General features: G+C 37.3%; 1 protein-coding gene across 5 annotated transcripts in view; it reads right to left on the bottom strand.

The window, feature by feature from the left end:
• Window positions 1–22,482, bottom strand: part of DPY19L1 (dpy-19 like C-mannosyltransferase 1) — a 105,801-nt gene that overhangs the window by 63,685 nt on the left and 19,634 nt on the right. For all 5 annotated transcript variants that reach the window (XM_058724616.1, XM_058724612.1, XM_058724613.1 and 2 more), the window contains exons 2-6: window positions 16,104–16,128; window positions 15,374–15,461; window positions 11,459–11,596; window positions 8,228–8,348; window positions 7,308–7,401 (exon numbers count right to left, since the gene is read on the bottom strand). In XM_058724616.1, coding sequence (XP_058580599.1) covers window positions 7,308–7,401; window positions 8,228–8,348; window positions 11,459–11,596; window positions 15,374–15,461; window positions 16,104–16,128 — 466 coding nt within the window. The remainder of the gene's footprint in view (window positions 1–7,307; window positions 7,402–8,227; window positions 8,349–11,458; window positions 11,597–15,373; window positions 15,462–16,103; window positions 16,129–22,482) is intronic.

The raw sequence follows: 22,482 nt of genomic DNA, 5'->3' as shown, positions 1-22,482 counted from the left end.
TCACAGGAGGCAGGGTTCCGGGTTCCCTGTGCCTCTTTTCCCTTCCTCTCTTACACTGGGGTGGCTTTTTGAGGAGAACTTTTTAACGACCTTTTTTAATGAACTTCCCTACATTTAATGTCTGCTGCTCTGTATCACTGTGGCCACTCTAATCTGTCTCTGATCTCTTCCTTCTCTTCTTGAATATTTACCTTTCTCTGTTTCTACTTTATCCTCCGTTGCTTCTCAGCTCTTGTCAGAAAATCCTGGCCATTCTTTTGTAGACATAGCTAGTCATCAGAAAATGCCTTTTCTTCCACAAGAGAAACCAACCAGTCACAGAGCATAATGCATTCATCATCTCATTTTCTGCTCTACTCTATTATTTTCTTTGGTCACTACAGGTTCATGCTTCTTTGATACCAGAAAGAATTTTTGACTACTTTATTTCTAAAGGTATTCCAGAAGCCCTGAAAGCATGGAAGATTAGTCTATATCCAAATCTTCCTTTTAATTTTGCTTAACATCCCCCCTTTCTATCCTGAATAATGATAGTGAAGAGTCACAGTTAATATAACCAGTTTTTCTAGTCTCTTCTCATGATCCAATCCAAGCTATCTATGAAGTGACTCAATGTCCTTTTAGGTTCTGTGGCAGAATAGAGTAGCTTTTCATATCAATTCTTTATTATAGATCAATATACCACTACCTGTTTCAAGGCAAAGTTGGGCTTCTTATTCTTTATGCCAATTTTGCTTTGCTTCCATTGTTTTATTTGACATTTTTCTGTTGTTCATGCTTCATTAAAAAATCAAGCATTATTGTTTATGCAGGCTGGATTTTTGACTAAAATATGTCTTAAATAAGCTATGAATTGCACCAGCTCGAATTTCTTCAGCTTCATGTTCTTGTTGTGGAGGGGGTTTTTTTTGTTTGTTTTTTGCTTTTTTATTTTTATTTTTTGGAATGTTCTATTAACTTGGCCTGCTAGCACATCTTTAGTCATTTGGTCTAACAGTTGTATATGAATATTTAAAAGATAAGTATTTCTCTTCAGTACACATAAATTGATGAAAGTTATTGGTTGAAAATATTGGCATCTTTTCTCCAAAACCTGTCCCTTTTTAGGTCACTATCTCAGCAAATGACACTTCAAACCAACAAAATTTGCTACCCAAGTCTGACCCCTAGGAAAGACCCATGGCTTTCCTGTTACTCTGTTTCCTCAGTTACCTCTGAAAGTGCTAGAAACATATTTATTCAGTAAGCAAATAATCTTAAGATGGGAATCTGAAGAGGAAAAGCTTCAAATGAATCCACTGAAAAAATACTTCCTAAATTGGTAAAATGCTAATAAAGCTTATATGCTAGATAAGAATATATCATTTTTGTGCCTTTTGCAAATAGCAATCAAGAGCTAAGTTTTTCTTCCCCCAATAATTTATTTATTCACTTCATTCAATTAAAAACTATTTTCTGAAAGCAAACTTTCTTCTAGGTGCCCTGCAAGCATTATCTTATTGTATCTTCTGTCTCACACAGAAGACAGTGTCTCCTAACTCATTTCGGTGTTTTCCCCCCTACCCAGTCACTTCTTAAAAATTCTCCTATAATCTTTCATTCCAATTAACTTGATGAAACACTTTACCTCCCTATCACAACCCTGAAAAACCTTTGTTACATTATATTTTCTTTTACATCTAAAGGCAAACCAAAGAACTGGCAGTCACTCTAAGTTCTTCCCACGTCATTTATTCAAATTATATAAAAACTCAATGTTAACAGGTTCCACCCACGATATGGAGCTTCCATACTGCTTTTGTGTCCTCCTATCTCAATCATGACAGCCTAGGATAGCCAGACAGCTAAAGACAACCTCTAACACGGTAGGTGAAGACAAAAGATTAAAAAAAAGCAAACTAGAAGATACCAAAGTTGTTTAGGGAAGAAAAAAATCATTAGTATCCACTGAGAGAAAGATATTGAATCCATGAAACAAAAATAAAATACTACTTTTTAAAAAAGGAACATTCACAGAACAAATGAAAATTCTTGAAAATTAAAAACAAGATAACAGAAATGAAAAAGTGAGAAGAGTTGGAAAAATAAAGTGGACAAAGTATTCTAGAATGTAGAATAGCAATATTAAAAATAGGAAAATATATGAAAATTAGAAGATCAGGAAATGCAATACTCAAATAACAGAAGTTTTGAAAGAGAAAAGAGAAGGAATGATGTAAGTGAAGAAATAATCCAAGAAAATTTCCCTGAAATCAAGGGCACAAACTGCAACACTGAAACAACCCATCACACGTACAAGATAATAAAGGGGAACAGATCTACAGCAAGACAGATTGTGAAATCTGAGAACCACGGTGACAAAGAAAAAATTCCACAATCATTCAGAAGGAAAGATAGGGGAGAAAAGGTCACATACAAAAATTTAGGAATCTGAATAACTTACACTTGAACAGCACCATGTGAACCAAGACAACAATAGTGTGATGCCTTCAAATTTCTGAAGGAAAATTATTTCTAATCTGGAGTTCAATACTGGCTAAAACTATCAATCAAATAAAAGGACAAAATAGATACATTTTCAAATATGCAAAACCTTACCTCCCATCTAGTCACTAGAAGATGTACCAGAGTGAAAAAATAAACCAAGAAAGAAGAATACATAGGATATGGCACAAGAGATCCCATTATAAGAGAGCAATGAAGGAACACTGGGTGGTGAAGGAAAACGCCAAGATGACAGATGGACACCAAACCATAGAAAGCAGTCAGTACAGAACCAAGTACTGACTCATGCCAAGATTCTTTTTTCTTTTTAATGTTTATTTATTTTTGAGAGAGAAAGAATGCAAGTTGGGGAAGGGTGGAGAGAGGAGGACAGAGGATCTGAAACCAGCTCCACACTGAAGGCAGTAAGCCCAATGTGGGGCTTGAACTCATGAACTGCAACACAACCTGAGCTTAAGTTGGATGCACAATCCACGGAGCCACCCAGGTGCCCTTCGTGTTTTATTTAACTTGAGATTAATACCCAGGTGAGCCTAGATCAGGTTGTTGTCCATATTTTGTCTTGGCTTCCACATGCCTTACTACTGGCATCAGCTAAAGACGCTCATTTCACCTACAGAAATTGTTCTGTTTTGGTATATCCTTGAGAGCCAGGATGCAGTGATGAATTTGGAAACGGGACAGCTCTTCCCCTGACAATATTTCGGCTGGACATTCTGACCAGGCCCGTTCTTCCAGATGCCCCTTTGTCCTCATGACCTTGCCCACAGATGCCCTACAGAGTTGGGCTCCTGGTTAAAAACCCATATATAATTTCTAAGGCCCAACCACAGACAATTACAAAGGTTTACCTGACAGGCCTCACTGAGACAGCTACCCTCCCCCCACACACCTGGTGCATGGCAGTCTCTGAGGACTCAGGATGTCCTGGCCAGTCATGGCCTTCACATCTTTGCATTCCTACCCCCAGCTGCCTTCATTCCTAGGTCTCTTTATCTGAGACTTTGGGCAGAAGTCCTCTTCAGATGCCTCTGCCAAGGGCTCCTTATAGAGGGATGAGAGGGGGAGCTCTGAAGATACTTTCCCCCAGTCTGACTCAGTACCCAGTACTTTTCCATTCCTAGCCATCTCCCCTTTGCCCTTCCCCCACCTACCTCAGGGTCCATAAAACTGCTGTAGCCTTTTGTTCAGGGCTTCCTCAACAGTGAGATGACCCCCATGTCTACACTGGTCCCCCACTTCTCAACCAGTGCACTGTTTCATGGGGGGAAGTGGGCCAGGGGTAGTCTGTGTTTTCTCCAGTTTTAGACTCATGCTACAGTATCACAGTAAGTGACAGAAGGCTTAACTCTTTTGTTTTTGGCTTGTTGCTTTAATGGACGACTCCAATACTTGACAGCTCAGCTCCCTCTCCTAGCTCAGCTGAGCTCCTAACAGTCCCTGAAGGTTCCCTCAGAGAATCTTCCTTCCTGCAGAATGGAAACTTGCACATACCAAGTCTTATGAAACTGGCCTCCAGAAACTGTTAGTCTGTAGCTGAAACATGTCAGGGTATCTTATGAAATAGATAACTGTAATCATGAATTAACAAAACAGCTTTTAGAAAATAACAACATATGTTTTATTAAAAACAAAAACAAAAACAGAACACTGAGAATTCCAGAAAAAGAGATACATCATGAATAGGTTGTATTGACAAAACATCTTACTTCATCTCAAGTCAGAGCTTGGCAGCCCAGCCCCATTTCACCATTTGGCTGTGTTTTCTGTTTCTCCTTCCACTTCCATTTTTTTCTTTTTTTTGTGAAATGGATTGACTTATCTGACTTCAGAAAACTTATATCTGTACTATTTAAAAAGAAATATACTTCTGGAGTAAAAATGTCATACTCAATCTGCCTGTAAATTTATATAATACAATTTATAAAAAGATTCTAACCACAGTTATAGATATCCTCCTCTTTATTCTTAACCCACATGTTAAGAAGTCTGCAGCTTTATCCCACTTTATAAAGTTAGAAGGTTGACAGAACTAACCACCAAGAAAGAAAACAATAAGAACTACCTAGCAATTTAAGACCTCTAAAAATACTCATGTTAAGAACATTCTAAAATACGATGAAAAAAACCGATAGAAAAGACGTGACTGAAGACTCTGTTCAACACAATATAAACCAGGATCACCACTGGACTCTAATTTACACATCTGCCCTCAGGGCACAGTGCAATAGTCAAGGCTCTCTAGAAGGGGCTCTGTTAATGTACAAGAACTAGATACTCATTTGGGGCTGGAAAGAAAGGAGTTTAGGACGCATTTGGCTCAAGCTAAAGTGATTACTCAGGTAGGGTTAAAAAAAAATGCCCGCAAACAGAGCAAAGGGAGAAGGAGAGAAGTGAAAACGTGTGGCACCACCGCGGGTCTATATCCAAGCCCAGGTGCATAAGGCAGACCACCCTCAGGGTCCAAGAGTCAAGCAACACCTGAAAGGCTGGGGCACAAAAAGGCAAGTGGGTGAAGCTGAAACAGGCTGCAGCCCTCGGAGCCAGGAAGCGAAACCAAAAACAGCTATTTGGAAACACTCAAATGAGTAAGGTAATCACTCCCTCATACTGAGTAGCAGTGGTCTACAGATTTTTTTTTTTTTTACACTCAAAGTATGAGAAATGAGACTTTACATTACAGCTCAGCACATGCACGTGTATACACGTATATACAATAAATAGCAAATAGAAGTTTCTCTAAATCTTACCTATCTTACAAAGTGTTGTATAATCTATGATGTACATTTGTATCCTTTTCTTTTTCATGTGAAAAATACTGCTGCGCCAAACCAATTAAATTGATTCTAAAATCACTGACTAGGCCATACCCTGCAGTTTGACAGATGCTATGCTAAAGGAGTTACTGGCTAACTGTAGTGACAGGTGAAAATCAAGGGTCTCATGAGACCATAGTTTAGTTTGAATCCTGTCCCTCCGTTGGTCAATTTCTGAATGTCTTCGCTTGCTTTGGAATAGGTCTCAAACCGGCCAAGGTCATGCACCAACCAGCCAAACCATTTCTCCAATCTTAATCTTCAACCATGTTCCTCAATAATCTGCATCCCAGTAAAACTCATCTGCTTTCTACATCCAACGTTTTCCACCTTTGCCTCTCCCTGGAATTCCTTCCTCCCCCACCTATCCAAAATGCCCTGACCCTCCAAGGGACGGCTAAAGCAACCCTCCACCCAGAACAAACTTCTGCCACCAGCACTAGAAGCGCGTTATCCTTGTTGGCTGTCTCCCATTTACGTGCGCTCAGCACCACTTTCATCTCCCACTCTCCTCACCACATGCTGTCAAAACCCAAGCGCACCAGCTCACAAAGAAGCCACTTGGTACGTACTTTATGTGGACTAGACAAATGGACACGTGTCTCCTATGTAGGGAGAAGACTGCTGTCTGGGGACGGCGGGGGCTGAAGACTGAGAAATCTCAGGTCAGGGCCTAAACCACCGAGAACCTCTCAGTCAAAACCACAAAATGGAGTCTCTGCAGCGGATGTCATACCCTTGGCCTTCAAAACGATGCATTATAAGGAAATGATACTGCATGCTTATTAAATATTTAGAAATTCTTCTTTCAATTAAAAAGGTAGCATAACTATAGGTCGGCAATTTAGCAACAATGCCATGTTCCACATTTTAACTTCTTTTCCTCAAAATCAAATATCCCAAACGCAATAAAGCTACCCATCCATTAGACAGCTAGGCAGTACTTAGCAAAATGACGGACCCCCTCCCAAAGCAGAGACCTTAGGCTCATCATAATACAAGGCACACTGGCCATGCTCTCCTTCAGGTGGACTTCCTCTTGACCAATTAATATATACTTCTGGTTAAGATATCTGTGTGGCTTGTTTCAAAAACAAAATCTTCCACATCACCTTTTAATCATGCATTTTCATTTCAGTCTCCTCCAGTGACATGATTAAAAAAACTTTGTTATAGCTAAATCAGAAATATTAGCATCAAAGTATCTTAAATCTATATGCAAATATACTTTAAATTGATCTTCTAATAACTTCCTCATCTGACAAATATTTATGAAGTTACTGTTATCTGCTCAAACACTGAGCTAGGAATGAAAGAGATCTTTGAGGCACTATACTGAAAATACCAGTACTTCCAAGGCAAAGATAATGGTATAACAGCAGATTCAAACTCATTAACCCAAATTGAAAGTCATATACTCATACTTCTGTACTACAAGGAATCTATAAGCAATATAAAAAAATTCTAAACATATTCTCAAGGTAAAATTGTTCAAACAAGTACACAATGTAACAAACTGTCAAAAAAAGAAGAAAAATAAAGATGCTTACAAAATTTGTCAATCTTTTACTTTAAGGACTATTATTCACCTGTGAAGTATACCAGGTCAGATATTAAATATCTGTATAAAATATATTTCTATTTTAACATCAGCAAAATAGAATTGTTAACACCATTTGATAATGAGTGGTCCTTTCCTTATATTTTATGTAAACAATATATTATTTATGCTTAAAAGCCTATAAATATTTAAAATTAATCAAATATCCCCACCCTTCTCTATTTAAGCCTCTAAAATTATTTTAAGTTTGGCTGGCTATGCCAATGGTGAAATCATTCAAATAGGAAAGAATTTTGTATCTACAAGTAGATCTATTAGAAATATTATAAAACTGAACCAAAAGTTAATCTTTATCTCACCATTTTTATTATTTTAGTATATAGTGTTATAATACATACCAAAATATTCTCGATGAACAGTCTTACCTTAAATATGTGCCATATATGAAGAATAATGCCATCATTAGTCCATTTAAAATAAAAATTACAGCCACATAAAAGCAAGCAGGATCTCCCAATCCTTTAAAAATAAAAAAAAATAAAAAACATATGTTCTAACTATAAATTACTCTGTGTGTCTGGCAATTTATATTAAAATGTGCTTATTTTGAAAATGGCACAGATATCTTCAATGGTTGCCTTGGTTCCCATAGGAACACATGACACTACTGCAGAACAGAGATGAGAACAGGGCAGTAGCTGTGATGGTTTTATTTTTTATTTTTATTTTTTAAAGTTATTTATTTACTTATTTATTTACTTATTTGTTTATTTATTGAGAGACAGACAGAGAGACAGAGACAGAGACAGAGAGAGACAGAGAATCTCAAGCAGGCTCCAAGCCCAGCATACAGCCCAAGGCGGGGCTTGATCACAGGACCCTGAGATCATGATGTAAGCTGAAGTCAGGAGTCAGACACCTCCCTGAGCTACCCAGGTGCTCCAACTGCCGTGGTTTTAAAACAGGGCTACAAATTCAGATACTCCTCCTTTCAAGGTATTGGGGAAGGGGAGGATCTATGCTCATGCTTTTGAGTCTGGCTGGGCTTGTGACTGCTTTAACAGACGATGGCAGAGGTCATACTATGTGACTTCTAAGACTAGAAGAGGCCAAGCAGTATCCAACTTGGAGTCCATGAAAAGCCTGATTACCCTGAGGTACTATCCGGCTCAAAAGCCAAAGATGCATGGAAAAGGCATATGTAGGTGTTCCAACCGACAGCCCCAAATGAGCCCAGCCTCGCAGGCCAGAATGTAAGTGAAGCAGTCTCCAATTAATTCCAGTGTTCCCAAGCCATTTGAATCTAGCAGAAGCCTCTGACACAATATCACAGAAAGAACCTTGCCTTCACAGCTTTCAATAGGACTGAGTCCTTCTCCTCTGGTAACCGTCCAACATATCTTGGTTTGAAGACCAATCAAGTCCATTGTTTTGGTATAAATCCGGTACCAGCTGGCTAAGATTACCTATTTTTAAGAAAACAGAGGCATTTTTTTAGATTTTTAGAGAAAAGATATTATCAACAGTTTCATTACTAGAATATTTTTGAGATATTTTGATGATTATTAAACCTTCCTTTCCTACACTTACCCACTTGGTTCCCTTTAAATTTAGTCAAGTAAGCTTTACAATCCCCTGCATAGATTCTTCATTAGCCAGGCTTCAACTGTTCACCCATACATAAGAATAAAATATAACATGAAACACGCAAGATTTATATTTTTCAAAAGCTATAAGATTCTACTAAGGAACATAAAAGAAGAGATGAACAAATAGAAAGATAGTTTGTCCTCTTGAATAGATCTAATTTCTCAAGATGTGACTTCTCCCTCACATATGTTTATGTTTAACTCATAAACATAAAACAATGCTAAGCAAAATCCCAAGTGTCTATCTAGAAGTGCTATGTGGCAATATAACAAGGAGAATAACCAAAGGGAATATTCTATCTAACAGATACTAAAACTTGCTACTTACAAAAATTAAAACAGTGTGATGCGGGAAGAAGAGCCAGACAGATCAAAGTAATCATGGCAGAGGCCTCGAGGAGTGTTACCATATCCTCCTCGAGGGCTGAGACACTCATTTCTTCAGGGGCTGGGAGGGTTGGTGGCTGACAGCTCCTACCAGAGTCCCACTCTGGGAACTACCCTCAACTGGAGGACAGTAAATTCATTATAGGTTACACCCTGACCCAAAGGCGACCCAAAGGCAACCCACGAGTAACTGGGCATTCAATACTAGACTAGTCAATAGGGAGGGATGTAAAGGCCAAGGACAACTCCCAGCAGGGCCATCTCAGTTCCAGAGCTCTGGGTGGGATTGCCTGCAGCCTCTGTTGTGACTGCATCAGAGCCCAACTCCTCCAGCCTCAGCCAACTTCCTTCATCCCCTTTAGGTGTTGCCCCCAAGGGCACTCCTCTAGATACTTCCTATATGCAAATCTCCATCTGAAAGCCTGCTCTCCAGGACCTCAACCTAACCCAATACAGAATACAAAGCCCCAAAACAGATGCAAGCATATACGTAGAATAATTCTGTATATAATAAAGAAAGCTACTTCAAATCAGTAGGGAGAAAGAAGATGGACCACTCATCAAAGTGTTAGGTTACACATGAGACCATTTTGAAAAAATATAAGGTTAGATTCCTATTCCAATACTGTGCAATAAAATAAATTCCAGAAATATTCAAAACATAAATGCCAAAAAAATAATTAAAAGAATGAAGATTTTTTTTACAAATATGAAAAATCATAAATTTAAAAGATTAATAGGTATGCTACTTCTATACAGAAAAAATACATACATATCATACACAAAGTTAAAGGCAAACAAAAACCGGAGGAAAAGGTTTACCCAAATAGCCTGGTATTAACATCCAGAATATAATAAATGTACCCCTACAAAATTGCAATAGAAATATAGACAAAGGACATAAACCATTACTTTTATAAGTAAAAATGCATTTTTAATGTATAGCACCGAACGAAATACATATATACACACATATATAGCAATGAGAAAAATATATCATGTGATTTCAATTTTTTTGTCTACCAAATTGGCAGGGATTCAAGGAAATAAACATTTTCAAAAACACTGCCAGTGGTAATTTCGATTAGTATAACCTATCTAGAAAACATTTTAGCAACACATACCAAAGTCATTAAAGTATATATTTTGTTGAACCAAATAGTTCCACATCAACAAATTTATACTCTAAAAAACGTAAGGACATGTATAGAAATTTAGCTTCAAGAATGCTCATGCCAGTATTAGAATATTTTAAAAATTGAAAACAGCCAAAATTTTCATAAAAGATGGACTAAATAAACAATGGGACATTGGATATACAGCCACCAAAAATGATGTTGCAGAAGAAAAGATGACACAGGAAGATTGTTACAAATATCCTAAAAGACAAAAAGGACTTATAAAAGAATATTTGCTATGTGATCCCATTTCTGTAAAAATAAATGTATACACGGTTATAGAAAGTACTCATAAGAAGTACATTAGTAAAACAACACAGGGGTGCCTGGGTGCCTCAGCAGGTTAAGCTTCCAACTCTTGATTTCTGCTCAGGTCATGTTCTCACAATTCGTGAGTTCAAGTCCTGCACTGGGATTTGTGCTGACAGTGTGGAGCCTGCTTGGGGTTGTCTCTCTCTCTCTCTCTCTCTCTCTCTCTCTCTCTCTCTCTCTCTTTCTCTCTCTGCCCCTCCCATTATCTCTCTCTCTCTCAAAATAAATAAACTTAAAAAAACAGAAACAAAAACAAAACACTGGAACTTGGCGGTTATTTGTCTCTGCCTCCTCTATCTCTATCTCCTCATTAATCAATCAGCTAACTCACTGATCTGGATGGAGTTTGGGACTCCTCTCTCATGGAATGGGAATAACGGAGAGCCCTGCTAAGTCCTGGTACAGAGCCGAAGCTTGAGATCCCCAGAGACCAAGGCAGCCACTGCCCTAGCCCTAGAACATGCTGTCTAGCAGCTCAGGCAAGTTAAGAGGGGGGAGTCACAGGGGCAGTGTGTTAACAGGGGAACCTCATATCAAGTAAAGGAGGATGTCACTGAGTCACATCTCAATTTAGCCCTGGAAAATGCTTAGGGATGTGTCAAATGAAGCCAGGGACAGTAAAAGAGAGGCCAAAAAAGTTACTGATATCATTGAGATCACCTCCTGGGTGGATCCGTCTTTCCCCTCCCCGCAAAAAGGGCATTCATTCAATTAAGTGAAGAATCCCAGACAGGGAAGAAACATTATTTGGCAAATGACATGTAATGGCACTCCCTTGCTATCATCTCTGTATCACCGAATCTAGATAGTTTTCAAATTTTCTAAACCATGAAATCATGACAGTTCCCATGAAACTGGCTAAAGCCCACCAAAATTAATAATAATTTTTTTCATAGTTCTTTCCAAAAGAATATATATAATTTCTTTTTAAGTAGAAGATGAAATAGAATATATTGAACTATACCTTACATTTAGAATCGGCATTTAATGCAAGTAACACTTTAAAAAGTAAAAAAAAAAAAAAAAATCACAATTGAAAAAGTAACTTACCTCAGGATAAAGATTGAACCTTTTTAATGTATTTATAACAAGGGGGTATTCAGTCAGCTTATCATTCATAATCATCCATACTCCATTCAAAAATGAGGGTGCTTCCACAATAGTCTTAAAGTAGGAATAATACAGTCCCTGAAACAAACATGTTATAGTTATAATAAAAAGCACATAATTACTATGCCTCTTATCAGCTTAAAAAAAATACACTGTTTTTGAAAAATAAAGCAATCGGGAAAATAATAGCTTTCAGTTTCTGATCACTAATACAATCTTAGGTTACAAAAAAGAACTACATATGTTAGTATAACCTTGCCTTAATTAAAATAATTGAACTCAAAAAAAATAAATTAAATAATTGAACACAAAATTTACTCAAAAATAGTTTTAGCATTTAAAAAGTAATATAACTCAGACAGCATACATAATCTAAGAAACCCCAGGTCCCATACTAATTTAATTGTTAGAAAAGGCTACCTTATGAACAGGGTGAGTGAGTGGTTTATACAGAACATAAATTACCATGACCCAAGAAATCTTCCCTCAGCAAAAATGTTTCCCCCTTCCTGCTTATCTGATTCCCCCAAATTCTGCCATCAGTCATCTTTCCTCCAGATTTGCATGCAAGAATGAAAATATATTAGGAAAGCTACATATTGATGTGTTGCATATCAATTATTACATTCAGATGCCAACCAGTTTTCCAGGCTGTTTTCTTTCCTTCCAGCTCAGAATACGGTAAGAACCCCATAGGACTGGGATCACGTGGGTCGGGGAGGACAGCCGTGGTACTCCCATTATGAGCGAATAGGACATATTGAGGTTGGAATAATACAAAGAACAAAAAATAAGCAAGTACTAGTACTTGCCCCCTTGTGAGGGAGTATAAGTGGCAGTACGGGGCAAGACAGGAAACATCCTGCATCTTCTATACAATTTTGCCTACAGCTGCCCTGGTGGCCAGAACACATCAGCTGTCAAATTCCATACTGGATTTAAAGCTCATAAATATGAAAGCAATTTGCATACCTGGATATTTATTGAAAACAACAAAAAAATGGTTCTTCCTACTATGGTATTTAGCTTTCATATCACTTTTTAAAAATATCTCCTACTGTAATGAGTTGAATAATATCCCCCAAAATTTCATACGCACTGGCACCTGTGAATGTGAACCTATTTGGAATAGGTTCCTTGAAGACATAATCAAATTAAAATGAGGACATCTAATAAGTGATATCCTTACAATGAGAGGGAAATTTAAACACAGAGACACAGGGGAAAATGTCTCATGATGACAGAGGCAGAGCCTGGAGTGATGGCAATTCCAAAGCCGGCCAAGGAATGCCAAGGATTGCCGGAAACCATGAGAAGCTAGGAAGAGGCAAGGAAGGACTTCCCACAGAGCCTTCTGACAGAACGCGGCCCTGCCCACACTTTGACTTCACACTTCTAGCCTCTGAAACTCTGAGAGAATAAATCTCTGCTTTTAAGCCACCTGGTTTATTGTACCCTTGTTATGTTAGCCGTAGAAACCTACTACAACCTATCTTGTTTTATAGGTTTGTTTTGGAATCATGTAAATATCTTACTGAATTACAAAACAAAAATTTTGTAAACCCCAAACATCAAAATAAAGGAATTAATTATCAAGTTGGAAGATTTCAAATAACTGTAAGATACAGTAATTCTACTGTACATCCCTAATGGAATATATCCTGAAGTCAAAAAGAAATGCAAGAAAATCTTAAAATGTTTTCAATAATCATATGTTTAATAATACCTTTGGTACTTTTGTTCCTCAAAAACAAGTAACTTGAAACCAAGATTCCTAAGCTAACAATAAAGATATAAATTTAATACAAAGTAAAAAAATCTCATCCTAAATTTGCATTTTAAAATACGAATATAAGATCATAATTTCTCTTTTAAAAATTGTTTCTTAGTTCTGTTTACTAAAAAGGCTTAGACACAATGGCCAATCTAGTATCAAATACATCTGAACCCAGAACAACACAGGTTTGAACTACACAGTTCCACTCGGATTTTTTTGAATAAATATAGTATATTTTCTCTTCCTTATGATTTTCTTAATAACATTTTCTTTTTTCTAGCTTACTATATGGGAAGAATATAGTTTATAATACATGTAACATACAAAATATGTGTTAATCAATTGTTCACGCTATTAGTAAGGCTTCCGGTAAACAGTAAGCTATTAATCATTAAATTTGGAAGGAGTCAAAAGTTATACGTGGATATTTGACTGCACGGGGGTCAGGACCTCTAACCCCCTTGTTGTTCAAAGGTCAACTGTAATAGCAATAAACATCTCTAGCACCAAAACTGTGGTCTCTAACTACCACTTGCTACTGAAAGGAATTGGGGCTCCTTGGAAAACTGGATGACTCCAGGTCTGGAAAGGATACACCTAATAGTACCAGAAAGTATGAAAGCTATAGAAGATTAGCAAGGTCACATCAAAGGGACACAAAATCAATGCAAGGACTCTCATTAGTTAAAGACAGTTTTACAAGTTGACAAAACATGTTAAAATTCATCAGTTCATAATGATTTATTCCAAAAGATGGAACTCCATCAGTTACCAGAAGAAAATGCTAGGAAACCAACTAATTTTTCTAGAAAGTAGTAAATAAAAAGAAAAACTCAAGCATTTATTTGTCTTACCTGTACAAAGCGTACACAGAGAATATATAATTAAATAATAAATAAATAAATATTATGGGAAAATTCTTCTTTATAAAAGAATTACAGTTAACAAATGCAGGAAAAAAATAATTAGAATAGATCATCAACATTTGGTCATCTTAATGAATTAACTGATCTAGGCTGATGGCTAGGCTATAATGGAAGGATCAACATGACAATATCTAAACCCACTGATCAATCTTGGCATCACAGAAAGTGAGACAACCAATTATGGTGTGCCTCTTTGTATGATACAGCAAATGTACACCCGCTTATGAAATATCCCTACTGAAACAAACAAACAAACAAACAAAAAAACAGACAAAAAGAACACCACTGAATCTTCAGTTATCAGGTCTCTCTCAATTATTCAGGAAACTTGGGGCAGTGGAACATAATAAATGACATGAATTACTGTGGATAATTCTGTAAGATAAATAACCTGGATTCTTCAACAAATAAAGAGCAGAACAACAAAAATCAGAAGTGGAATTTATAGATTAAAAGACAAGAGAGGGGCGCCTGGGTGGCTCAGTCGGTTAAGGGGCCGACTTCGGCTCAGGTCATGATCTCGCGGTCCGTGAGTTCAAGCCCCGCGTAGGGCTCTGTGCTGACAGCTTAGAGCCTGGAGCCTGTTTCAGATTCTGTGTCTCCCTCTCTCTGACCCTCCCCCGTTCATGCTCTGTCTCTCTCTGTCTCAAAAATAAATGAACATTAAAAAAAAAATTTTTTTTTTAAATAAAAAAAAATAAATAAAAGACAAGAGATACATCAACTAAGCACAATGTGTAGACATTGTCTGAATCCTAATTCAAGCCTACCAACACACCAACTGTAAAAAGGAAGAAAAAAAAAAAGCCAGTAGGTCACTTAAACACTGACTGACATTTGACAGTATTAAGCAATTGCTGTTTATCGTTTTCAAGTGCGCCAGAAGTAATGTGGGTAACAAAAAATTCCTCTTTCGAGATACATACGAAAGTATTTACAGATGAAATGATACGATGTCTGAGGCTTCCTTTAAAAAGAGATGGCTGTGTGGAGGTGAGGGAATGAAAGAAAGATGGCTGTGTCTCCAGGTGTTGAAGCCGCAGGATGGGGCATGGGAGGTGTCTGCTCTTTCTACTTTGGAACATCTTTGAAAATTTCCCTGATAAAAAGCTTCAAGTTTTTAGATGCCTAAAATACCACATGAAAACTAACCATTTCAGTGCGAAAAGCCATCTCCCTTTCCAACGTTGAGAGGTGAGAAAAGTGGCGATCATTTTCAAAGAGGTGTGTTATATGGCTCCTGCAAAAACAAGAGTTAACAGAGCAGCAGCGTTGAACTTACGCTAAGTATTATTTTGAAAAGAAACCAAGAGCAAACATAAAAGAATCTAGAAATTTGCACATCATTTTGTAATGAAAGTCAAAGACAACAGTGTCCACATTTGTTTTTTCACTCTGTATGTCTTAACATTTCTACTAAAATTTCTATTAGAAAACACATTCAAATTAGATTTTAAAATTAGAATGAACCAGAATAACAATATTTTAAACTAAGTACAATAAAACTATAAATGAACTATAAATGTCATTGGGTTCCCATTTCAGAAATATCTGATTAATGAAATTCATATTTCACTCTATCCAGAAGATTAAAAAAATTAATCTTCCTCTCAACATGAACACTATATTAACGTTAAGTGAAATAGGGCTTCAAATATAACCTCTTCAATAATGGATCTCTTTTTTTTTATTAAAAAGTTACATTATTCTGACCTTGATTTATCAATTAAACTACTTTTTCAAGCTATTGTGTTGCCTGTAGTAATTAATATATATATATTCATCCTTATCATACTGAAATTTTTTTCTTTATATATATGGGAAATAGCTTTGGTAAGTTGTAATGATCTGCATAAAATACATGAGAAGAAAACAATCTTACCAGTGCAACACTGCTGCAAAGGCAGCTGGAAGAAAAAAGAAATTTAAATTACTATGTTAGCATAAAGAAACGTGTTCACCTTATAGAAAAGCATTGCAAAAATAAGCATGGTAAAATTTGGGATATAAAATGTTGGATTCTTAGCGATTGGGGAAAGAAGAGAGACTCTTTGGAAGAAACCCCAGGGCTATGCTTAAAATCCAACAGCCTGGATTACAAAAGAATTAGGCATGTATCTATAAATTTCATTCATTCACTCACTCAACAAAATGCGGGCCCTTTATTTCCCAAAAACTATCCAAGGAACCCTCACATGGAAACTTCCACAAACAGAACTGCCAGAGGAATAGAAACAACAGTGAGAAATAACTCAAGAATAAAGGCATATGGTGACCTCAGGGCGCCGGACTGAGGATGAATAAAATAAGAAACTATCACTTATTGTATATTGCTGCAATATCTGGATTTTTATGATGAATTTTACTATTTTTTAAACAAATTTATCATGAAATATAGTAAAGAAGGAAGGAAGAGGGAGGGCTGTTGACACAAAACAAGCAAACATTTTAGAATCTCTAAAATAAGAGAGTTTTACGGGAGCCCAAGTTAGGACACATGCCCAAGAAACATGCTCTTCACAGAGAAGTGCTTCAGAGAGTAAACAGTTTTTACAAGGTTATATACTTTTTTACATCTTGTAAAAGCTCAAAAGATTACAGATTAGCATACAGGCAGCAAACATAAGTTTAATGTCAAGGAATGCAAGTAAGAGCAATGATCGATATCTTAAAGACAAGATGGTTTTCCTTAGGCTACTCATTTACAAAGCAGGTGTATAATGTAGGAGTGGTGGGCCATAAATCAGGCGTTTGTTTTAAACCAAGTTTATGTACAGTCATGCTGACTTAGAAAGAAATCTAAAATAACTTCCCTTATATCTCAGGCCTTTAGAGGTTTTTTGTTTTTGTTTTTCCTCTCATCAGGGCAGAAGGAAGAAAGAAAAGGTAAGGGAGAGAAAATAAGCTAATAATAAAATCAGTCTCATAGGAGAATCAATAGTTGCTTTCTGTCCAAGTACAAAAAACATATTAAGATGAATCCAAACGATACCAATTTTCTTATGCCACAAGATTCACCCTATTGCAGGCTTCTTATTAAATAACTACTAAGGAACTGAACTATAAAATACTCTTAGAAATGAAAACCAAACAGTCTAGATCTTATTGCCTTTTTCTTAAACAAGTATTTACATTTTTAAATATTAAAAAATACATGTTACCTAGGAGATAGTAATGGTTATAAAAGACAGATTACTCCTTCTGGATCACTAAAACTGCAAATATTTAACTAGGTTTGTCATTTGACATTTGTTATATATATTACTTGGATCTTTCAAAATTTTGATTTTTTCTTGTTGACAAATCTACCATCCATTTCTTTTTTGGTTTCTGCCTTCAAAGACTTCACCTCACCAAACATAACACAATTTGGGCTTTAGTTTCTCAATAATCTAACTATCATGTTCTGAATAAATTGTTCTCTCACTGAATGTAAATGCCATCTTTAATGTATGGAACACCTTACACCCTTCTACTTTGGGAATCCCTTTGAGATTGTAATTGGAGTTTCATTTATAAATTAATTTGGAAAGAAGCTACACGGTGATGACATGAGTCCATATGTATATACCCATAAACATAGTACATACCTTCAATTATTCAACTTGCTTTTCAATTGCCCTTGACAAAAATCCTATCGGTAGAATTAATATAGTAGTTACATAGTTAATTCATATTTCTTAAGTCTCCTTTGTGAGCTTAACATTTTTCTGCTAATATCCACGAAATCTTTTTTATTACACTTTACTGAATACTGTTAATGTACTTATTTTTGAAGTGTAATTATTTTGCCATGTACTTATTTTTTGACTCGTACTAAATTATTAATTTTATTACCGTTTTTTTGGTTTATACTCAATTCTCTATTTTGAACAATATTATTTAAAAATAATAATTTTGCGGGGCACCTGGGTGGCTCAGTCCATTAAGCGTCTGACTTCCATTTGGGTCATGATCTCATGGTTCGTGGATTTGAGCCCCACTTCCCACTTCCAGCTCTGTGCTGACAGCTCAGAGCCTGGAGTCTGCTTCAGATTCTGTGTCTCCCTTTCTCTCTGCCCCTCCCCACTTGTGCTCTCTCTCAAAAATAAATGAACATTAAAAAATTTTTTTTAATAATTTTGCTCGTATTTTATAATTTTGCTGTTAGTATCTTCTTCCCACTTGACAATAATAATAGACTTCTAGAACAATACTAAGTAATTCTGGTAAAAGAGGGCATCCTGCCTTCTACTGACTTCAGTGGCAATACATTTCACACCTGCTTTTAAATTAGCCTCTAACCTTCAGGACTCTGGAGTGATAAATAGGATTTCTCAAGGCAATCACCTCTCTACTTCCTCAGAATACCACAATTCTTCAGGAGAAGAACGGAAGGAAGGAAGGTACCGAGTGGCCTTTGGTGCCTTCCTCTAATTCAATCCCTGAAGCGCTAAACTGTTCTTGGAATTTGGGGCATTTGAATGGAGCTCTTTCATAGCCCCCAGGGTCGATTCATAATATGCTCAGTGTTTTCAATTCCTTTGCTCCTTTCAATTTAGTAGTAATAATAATAAAGCAGCTGACATTTTCATTCTTATTACATGCCAGGTACTTTTGAAGTGCTTTACCTAAACCAACCCAGTAGATCCCCACAACTATCCCATGGGGTAGACACCAGTATTTCCCCACTATATAGTGAGAAACTGAGGCTCAGAGAATTGGAGGAACTTGACCAAGGAAACAAAGCATAAACGGAGAAAGGGAAGTTGAAGACAAGAACTTCAACGTGAAAGCCATACACTGCCTGGCCTCTTGAGGACTGCGGGGGCAAGGGTAAGACAAAAGCCGGGGCTTCCTTACCTTAAATTATCTTGCTCCCTTCTTTCTTTTTTTTTTTTTCCTTAAGATAAAAGGGGTGGAAAGTTGCAATTTATCTATTGATATATGCAGCATACTTTACAGAAACTACTAATTTTTACATAAAAATGTAGAGTTATGCTTTAATTTATTCAAAATTGAAATAAGCTATGTGTGTGTATACATATGTTTATATATATACATTTTTTTCATTTGAAAATGAAAGCCTCGGTAAGGCAGATACTGCCTTGTGAGCATATAATTTAAGCAGAAAGACATAAAATGACAAAAACTTCTGAAGGCACCCCTAAAGAGCTTTTCTTGCATTCTTGCCTACAGAAAAGATTATAAATGATTTTCTCTAAATTTAGTCCAGTGATCATCAACCCTGTCTATATAGTCTTTTGGGAGTGTCACAAAATTGATAATCCCCTTTTTTCCATTTTAATACACATGCTATTTTTTTTTTGTCATTTTAAGGTACTGTGGTGAATTTAGCATGTTTTTTTTTTTCTTTTAATCGGAACATTGAAAAAAACCTGAACTTTCAAAAATCCAAGCCGATTCCATAAGAAGAAAAGTGTTCAAGGAAAGATTTGCTTTGTAATCTAATTCAAAAGATTGCAATCCTATGGCTGAGAATTCTGAAAGGCTCTTATGTTTTGCTGGAAGCACTTAAATTACCAACACTCTGAAGCTAAACTAGACACTCCTTCCACTTTCTGATTAAAGAAATTCTGTACCAGATTATATGTCACATTATATCAATTTTCAGTTTCATGGGATTTGAGAGGCCTAGCCACTGAAAATTGTTCTTCTCCTGTTATTAGAATCTTCTTTACACAAACTAGAATGTAACTCCCTGAGGGCAGAAACGATGTTTTACTGAGGTTTATACCACAGTACTTACAGGAAGCTGAGCACATACTGGAGCACACAGCTAAAATGAAATGTTTGCTGAATTAATGGGTACAACTTGATATAATTAAAGGGGAAACGAAATCATCTAAATCATGTCCACATAATAAGGTTGAATGTACTCTGGTTGATGGATACACACACATACACTTGTATGTAAGTAATAGATTTTTTTTTTCCAAAAATTGAGTCCCCACTTACTTAGTGCAAATTTGACACCCCCACCAGCCTCCCTCTACAAACAGTCAGGTGCCTAAGCTTTTAGTTCCCCTCTCACCCGCAGCCCAGCAGCAGGCAGCAGGGGAGGACGAGTGCCCCCAGGTGAGCAGGCAAGGTCCCAGAAGTCCACCCCAGCTCAGTTCCCTTTGACCCCCCTCCTTCTAGCCACAGCACCCCAAGGTGGCCTTTGCTCTTTTCCTCTGGATCGCTCCACACCGGCAAGTCCAGTGTCTTGGGAAAACGGGGAGGGGACATTCCCTGTCCCCATCCCAATGGCTGGCCCACAGTGGTCAGCAGCAGCAGGGAGGGCAGAAGGAAAGGAAAAAGAAATGGGAGAAGGGGCTCTTCCATAGGTTCAGCTCAATCCTCCCTCAATGGCTCCTAAACCCTAATCCCTCTCTGCCCGGCACCCGGCCCCTGCCCGCCCTCACCTCCTCTCCCAGCCTCTTCCCTTCCCCCAAGTTGCCTCGCTCCAGCAGATGACTCAGAAGTCCAGAACCCCTTTATGAATACACCCACCAACCCCCATCAGGATTGCTGCGAAGTAGAGCCCTGTGATCTGCATCTTTAAGATACTCAGCTGAGTCTTTTGCACTCTAATGCACAGTCCTTTCCTTTCCTTTTCCACCTCCTCAAGGTGTGAGAGCAAGAACCATGAAGCCAAGGTGGGCTGCCTCTGCCTTTGCTCTCCTGTGCTAACCTGCAGGAGGCTCTCCTGCAGCCAACAGAGATTTCTGATCATGAATATATTATCCCATCCACGTTACATTTTCCCTTACATGTGTACTACGTGTAACTAGCATTTGACTTAAAACTCAGAGCTACCTTCACAAACTGTCTCATTTGATTCTCACACAGCAGTGGGAGTATTTATTCCTATTTTACAAATGAAAAACTAGGCCTTCAAGAGGCCATTTCCTCCAAAGGCACATAGCTGATAAATGGCAAGAATCACCTGGAGCCAGGGGTTCTAATTCCAAACCTCCCTTTCTTCCCACTGGGAAGGAGCTGCCTCCTCTCCCATTTGTGGGCATTTGCTGACCTCATCTTGTAACAATATTTATATGGAAAAATGTATTCTAAGACCATAATGACTTGCAAAATTTAATACAATTTATTCCTAAATTGAGGTTAATCCATACTTAAAGCATTCTAAAGAGTTTTAGCCTCCCTAACCCTCAAGTGACAAATGACATAAAAAAAGGTTAAGGATGCTCCCCTTAAATCTATTGGACAAGGTTTCCAAATCAACCTTGACAAGTTCTATACTCAATCCTTACTAATCATTCTTATTGTTCTCAAGGGTCTGTTCAGAGTTTAAGTTTCTTTCCAGAAGGTAAAGCCACCAGTAAATAGTCTGTCCCCTTGTTCCACATCAACAATCCATCCTGGAGAATGAAGTCAATTTCGAAATGTACAGGTTTAAGCATCTCATCCCCTTGTCTGAAAAGTCTCATAACTCCCAATACCTCAAACCATGGAGCCCACACTCTGGTCTGTTTTCACTTGATTCCCACCACATGCCTTTCATGCGCGCTGCACTGGGCAACAGTCCCCTAAAATACCAAGTGTTTCATGATGCTATGCTTTTGCTTCTGTCTGTAAACTCCTACTTTATCCTTCAAATCACAGGAATTCAAATGTGGCATTTTGTGAAGCTGGTCCTGCCATCCTAGCTAAAATACCTTTATTACAGCACCTAAATAGCTAGTCATGCACACGCCAGTTTCCTCTGCTAGAATGGAAAGGCCTTGAAGCTGAGCTTGTGTTTAATTCCTCTTAATATCTACATGTCCTAGCATGACGCCTGGCACCTCACTGTGTTGAACTGTTAAATGACGATCACCATGTAAGAGAAATTAAAGAATGCACCCCATTAAATAAAAACCTAAATACCTAAAGACAATATCTAAGCATTCCAAACTGTTCAAAGGGTTCCCATTACATGAAGGTCTATATATTACAATAAAATTAATATATTGGAAGAAATCGTATTTTCAGTCTATAGTACCTATAATGAAACAGAGGCCAGTTTCTGTGTAATCAAGTAACAAGTGAAAAGACATTTTGTAGGATCCAGTTTAAGAAAGAGAAAACAGTTGTTATACCATTAGCTCAGCTCCTGCCTTCTTTCTAGCACCTAGATTTTTGAGAATTATAAGTGCTTTAAAGTCAACAAGTATCTAAATGCCTACTAGACGCACAACACATTTTCCTAGAAACCAACAACATTAAAGAAATATTATCTAACATCAGGGGCACCTGGGTGGCTCAGTGGGTTAAGC

This window comes from Neofelis nebulosa, chromosome 4 (genome assembly GCF_028018385.1).
Source record: "Neofelis nebulosa isolate mNeoNeb1 chromosome 4, mNeoNeb1.pri, whole genome shotgun sequence".
Lineage (NCBI taxonomy): Eukaryota > Metazoa > Chordata > Mammalia > Carnivora > Felidae > Neofelis > Neofelis nebulosa.
Note: the sequence above shows the minus strand (reverse complement) of the source record. Positions and strands in the feature narration are given on the sequence as shown.